Below are 5,529 nucleotides of genomic sequence, written 5' to 3' on the forward strand. Positions count from 1 at the left end.
GGTGGGGGGGAGATGAGTTGATTACAATGGGGGTGGGGGGGGGGGGGGAGATGGGCTGATTACAGTGGGGGGGGGAGATGGGCTGATTACAGTGGGTGGGGGGGGGAGCTGGGCTGATTACAGTGGGGAGGGCAAGGGAGATGGGCTGATAACAGTGGGGGGGGAGATGGGCTGATTACAGTGGGGGCGCAGGGGAGATGGGCTGATTACAGTGGGGGGGAGATGGGCTGATTACAATGGGGGGGAGATGGGCTGATTACAGTGGGGGTGGGGGGGGCAGGGGAGATGGGCTGATTACAGTGGGGGTGGGGGGGCCAGGGGAGATGGGCTGATTACAGTGGGGGGGGGGGGGAGGGGGGGAGATGGGCTGATTACAGTGGGGGTGGGGGGGGAGAGATGGGCTGATTACAGTGGGGGGGGGGCAGGGGAGATGGGCTGATTACAGTGGGGGTGGGGGCAGGGGGGATGGGCTGATTACAGTGGGGGTGGGGGGCAGGGGAGATGGGCTGATTACAGTGGGGGGGGGCAGGGGAGATGGGCTGATTACAGTGGGGGGGCAGGGGGGATGGGCTGATTACAGTGGGGGTGGGGGGGCAGGGGGGGATGGGCTGATTACAGTGGGGGGGGGAGATGGGCTGATTACAGTGGGGGGGAGATGGGCTGATTACAGTGGGGGGGCAGGGGAGATGGGCTGATTACAGTGGGGGTGGGGGGGGCAGGGGAGATGGGCTGATTACAGTGGGGGTGGGGGGGCAGGGGAGATGGGCTGATTACAGTGGGGGGGGGGAGATGGGCTGATTACAGTGGGGGGGGGGGTAGGGGAGATGGGCTGATTACAGTGGGTGGGGGGAGATAGGCTGAATACAGTGGGGGGGCAGGTGGGATGGGCTGATTACAGTGGGGGGGCAGGGGAGATGGGCTGATTATAGTGGGGGTGGGGGCAGGGGAGATGGGCTGATTACAGTGGGGGTGGGGGAGATGGGCTGATTACAGTGGGGGGGCAGGGGGGATGGGCTGATTACAGTGGGGGTGGGGGGCCAGGGGAGATGGGCAAATTACAGTGGGGGGGGGGGAGAGATGGGCTAATTACAGTGGGGGTGGGGGGGGGGGGGAGATGGGCTGATTACAGTGGGGGGGGCAGGGGAGATGGGCTGATTACAGTGGGGGTGGGGGGAGGGCAAGGGTGATGGGCTGATTACAGTGGGGGGGGGGGGGAGATGGGCTGATTACAGTGGGGGGGAGATGGGCTGATTACAGTGGGGGTGGGGGAGATGGGCTGATTACAGTGGGGGGCAGGGGGGATGGGCTGATTACAGTGGGGGTGGGGGGCCAGGGGAGATGGGCTGATTACAGTGGGGGGGGGGGGGAGAGATGGGCTGATTACAGTGGGGGTGGGGGGGGGGAGATGGGCTGATTACAGTGGGGGGGCAGGGGAGATGGGCTGATTACAGTGGGGTGGGGGGGAGGGCAAGGGTGATGGGCTGATTACAGTGGGGGGGGAGATGGGCTGATTACAGTGGGGGGGAGATGGGCTGATTACAGTGGGGGGGGAGATGGGCTGATTACAGTGGGGGTGGGGGGCAGGGGAAATGGGCTGATTACAGTGGGGGTGGGGGGGAGATGGGCTGATTACAGTGGGGGTGGGGGGCAGGGGAGATGGGCTGATTACAGTGGGGGTGGGGGGGCAGGGGGGATGGGCTGATTACAGTGGGGGTGGGGTGGGCAGGGGAGATGGGCTGATTACAGTGGGGGGGCAGGGGAGATGGGCTGATTACAGTGGGGGGGGGCAGGGGAGATGGGCTGATTACAGTGGGTGGGGGGAGATGGGCTGATTACAGTGGGGACAGGGGAGATGGGCTGATTACAGTGGGGGGCAGGGGAGATGGGCTGATTACAGTGGGGGGGGGGCAGGGGAAATGGGCTGATTACAGTGGGGGTGGGGGGGGCTAGGGGAGATGGGCTGATTACAGTGGGGGTGGGGGGGGCAGATGGGCTGATTACAGTGGGGGTGGGGGGACAGATGGGCTGATTACAGTGGGGGTGGGGGCCAGGGGAGATGGGCTGATTACAGTGGGGGGTGGGGGGGCAGGGGAGATGGGCTGATTACAGTGGGGGGGCAGGGGGATGGGCTGATTACAGTGGGGGTGGGGGGGGGGACAGATGGGCTGATTACAGTGGGAGTGGGGGGCCAGGGGAGATGGGCTGATTACAGTGGCGGGGAGATGGGCTGATTACAGTGGGGTGGGGGGCAGGGGAGATGGGCTGATTACAGTGGGGGGGGGGGGGAGATGGGCTGATTACAGTGGGGGGGGGGGGAGATGGGCTGATTGCAATGGGGGGGAGATGGGCTGATTACAGTGGGGGGGGGGATGGGCTGATTACAGTGGGGGGGCAGGAGAAATGGGCTGATTACAGTGGGGGTGGGGGGGGCAGATGGGCTGATTACAGTGGGGGGGGATGGGCTGATTACAGTGGGGTGGGGGGGATGGGCTGATTACAATCGGGGGGCAGGGGAGATGGGCTGATTACAGTGCGGTGTGTGTGGGGGAGTGGGAAGCTGACGAGTAGTGTTTTTCGTGCCTAGGCGAGGGGCTGATTATAGTGTGGTACAATGTATTTGGGAGGCTGGACAAGGGACTGATTAGTGTGTTGTATGAATGGGGAGGGCAATGGGTCGATTACAGTATGCGTTTGGGGGGGCTGGGCAAGGGGCGCATTACAGTGTGTGGATGAAAAAGCAAGCAATGGTATTGATTAGTGTGTGCACGTGGAAGGGAATAGAAAGATACTGAAATCCTCAATAGAAAATAACATTTTTTTTGTCCCCTCTCACATTAATCAATGTTAAAATGGCTCTTATTAGGGAAACTTCATCTGCCATAGGTCAGTAATACTGAATGCAAATATGATGGTCAAAGTCGCCACTGCTTCTTGATCAAGGTCCATGAACTGGAAGTGGCTCTGATAAAGCAACGGGCCAGTGAGCATATAGACTGCTAACATTTTTACAAAATACTTTAAAAACAGATATTCATGTTTATGTTGTGTTATATGTTGATCTATAATACTTGAACGTTGATCATTTTAAACTGAATGTTACTGTATTGCTGTTTTTCTATTTGTCTACGTTAATTTTCCGGTATGAAATTGGGGTGCCATTGGAAAGTAGTTTGGGAAGCACTGCTGTAAGGACTCCTGAATAACTACAAGCAAGAATTGGAATTTAATCAGCTGAAATTGTGCATCTTACTTGCACTGAATACTGGCGAGCGCCCTATAACTTGTTATAATATTGTTACCGATTATAATATTGGTTCATAATAATATCTAGAACTAGTCCAACCCCACTAAGCCAAAAACTTAAGTCAAAACCATGCTTGTGGGCATTGGGAACGCGCCTGGCTGAGGAACAAATCTTCCTTCCATGTTCAGAGAAATACGTTGCAATTTCTTCCATCGCCTGTTGTATCAAATTGGAACCACACGAATGCCACAGCTGCTGTTAGTTTACAAACAAGAGCATTCAAACTATATTAAAATTCGAAAGTGAAACCCCGATTTCCCGGATAGTGGACAACGTGCACACCCAACCCCCACTGCCGTTCACAACCTCCTAACAACCCGGAGCAGAGAAATAACAAAAGCAGCAGCTCGAAACGTTCAGAACATGTTGAGAACAATTTTAAAACACACCGTTTCCACGAAGGCCAAATGTTTCACCTCCTGCATTGTCATTATATCCAGCTCTGCTGGGAGGACCTTGTCCGTGCAAAATAGCTGCACAAGAACGCCCCCTTGCTCCATCATTTGCCAACTCAGACGTCAATCATCTTCTCTGAACAAGAAGTTTCATTAAAAAGACGCGCTCAAGTTTCAACATGACCAGGTTGTAATACGTACCATTGATTTCCTTCTATTTCCAATGGATTAATAATGCAAAACATTTTAAATTAAACAATTTACAAAATCATTTCCTGTGCTCGGATCTTAAACATATGAAACGTGCTTTATTAGATTGTGGTTTCTGGTTCTGAGTGGCGCTAACTTCTTCCTATATGCTTTTCTTTTTCACATTTTTAAAACATTTCTTTTTCTTTTTACTGCTTTATGAATTCAATTTTGTTACGTTACCGTCTGTAAAGCAGCATTGTGCAACAGAATAAAAATAAAATATTTTGCCGGAGATCTGAAGTAGAAACAGAATGTGTTGGAACAAGGTCTGACGGCATCCGGAGAAATAACCAAGGTTTTTATTTTAAGTTTTCTTTCTTTCTCAGAAGTACAAAGTCAATGCGCAGAGAGGATTGGGCAAGCCCTTAACCCATCTCCTCACTTGTTCCAAAAAACAATTCAAATTGAATCCAATTCATGGTCTCCACAAGAGAGACATACTAGATCCAAGCTGACAAGAACAGGCACTACACCTGGTCTCAAACTTGATCCTACACTTGATCTTAGCCAAAATGTTATGAAGAAAAGTTAACCTTCAAAAGGAATATGACTTCTTTGGAACTGAAGAGAGGTTGAAATTTGGTAGGTTTTAATGGTGTTATAAAGGGAGGGGGCAGTTGTCAGCTGGAACGAAAGGAAAGGTCAAGAAAGGTGAAAGGGTGGGGAAATATGGTAATGATAGTTTTTCAAAAAACGTAGCGGTTGTCCAATATGGTGCTCGCCAAACACATGACGATCAGGTCACCATATTCAACTCCAAATAAATTATATGCCGTATTGATGAGACCATCAATTCACGCGACACGTGGTTAGAAGTAAACAGTGGTTTTAATCGTCTTACAACAGAGCCTGCCTGTGACAAGATGAACTCCAGATGAACTGGCAGGCAGGCTCTCAGCACCAACCTTTATACTTCTGGTTAGGGGGAGGAGCCGTGGGTGGAGCCCAGTACAAACTCCCGTACACTCCCAGTGCATCTCCCCCTAGTGGCAGAGCAGCGCAACTGCTCGTGTGCCGAGCTTACAGAGAAATAGTACAACATGTGTAATACAGTGTGAATTACGCTACTGTGATTCACCACATTCACCTCCTGTAAAACAATCAAGTCCGGCGGGGGTGGTGGCTTCCAGATTGAGTCTGTCTGGTGGCCGAGTGGTCCGCTGTGATCGGCGGAGCACCGGGGTTGGAGCCCCTTCTGGTGGCTGGATGAGCACCGTCGGTTGGGGTACGATGGCGGACTCCGGGGGCTATTCCGCCGAGGTTCGTACCCTTCTGGTTCGACTGGGGACTGGGGGCGCTGGGAGCTAGCTGGTGTGGGCGCGCAAAAAAAATGTAGCGAACTGGTAGGTGCGGGGGCGTGGGGGGCGAGTTGGGTGGGATGTAGTGTGAGGGGTACCTCGGCAGTGGTAGTGGTGGGGTTGGACCCTGCAGGTGCTAGGTCCCGGAGGGATACAGTGTCCTGACGGCCGTCAGGGAACTCTACGAAGGCGTACTGGGGGTTTGAATGCAGGAGGAGCACTTTCTCTACGAGTGGGTCAGTTTTGTGCGCCCTGACGTGCTTCCGGAGGAGTACTGGGC

At 53.8% G+C, this 5,529-nt stretch overlaps 1 protein-coding gene across 1 annotated transcript in view; it reads right to left on the reverse strand.

Annotated features, from left to right (window-relative positions):
• The window catches only part of tex30 (testis expressed 30), a 9,143-nt gene extending 5,347 nt beyond the window's left edge, over window positions 1-3,796 (reverse strand). The window contains exon 1 of the mRNA XM_038819062.1: window positions 3,694-3,796. Within this exon, the coding sequence (XP_038674990.1) occupies window positions 3,694-3,735 (42 nt within the window). The 5' untranslated portion in view covers window positions 3,736-3,796. The remainder of the gene's footprint in view (window positions 1-3,693) is intronic.
• Window positions 3,797-5,529: the final 1,733 nt, after the last annotated feature.

The sequence above is a fragment of the Scyliorhinus canicula genome, chromosome 14, assembly GCF_902713615.1.
Source record: "Scyliorhinus canicula chromosome 14, sScyCan1.1, whole genome shotgun sequence".
NCBI classification, from domain to species: Eukaryota; Metazoa; Chordata; class Chondrichthyes; order Carcharhiniformes; family Scyliorhinidae; genus Scyliorhinus; species Scyliorhinus canicula.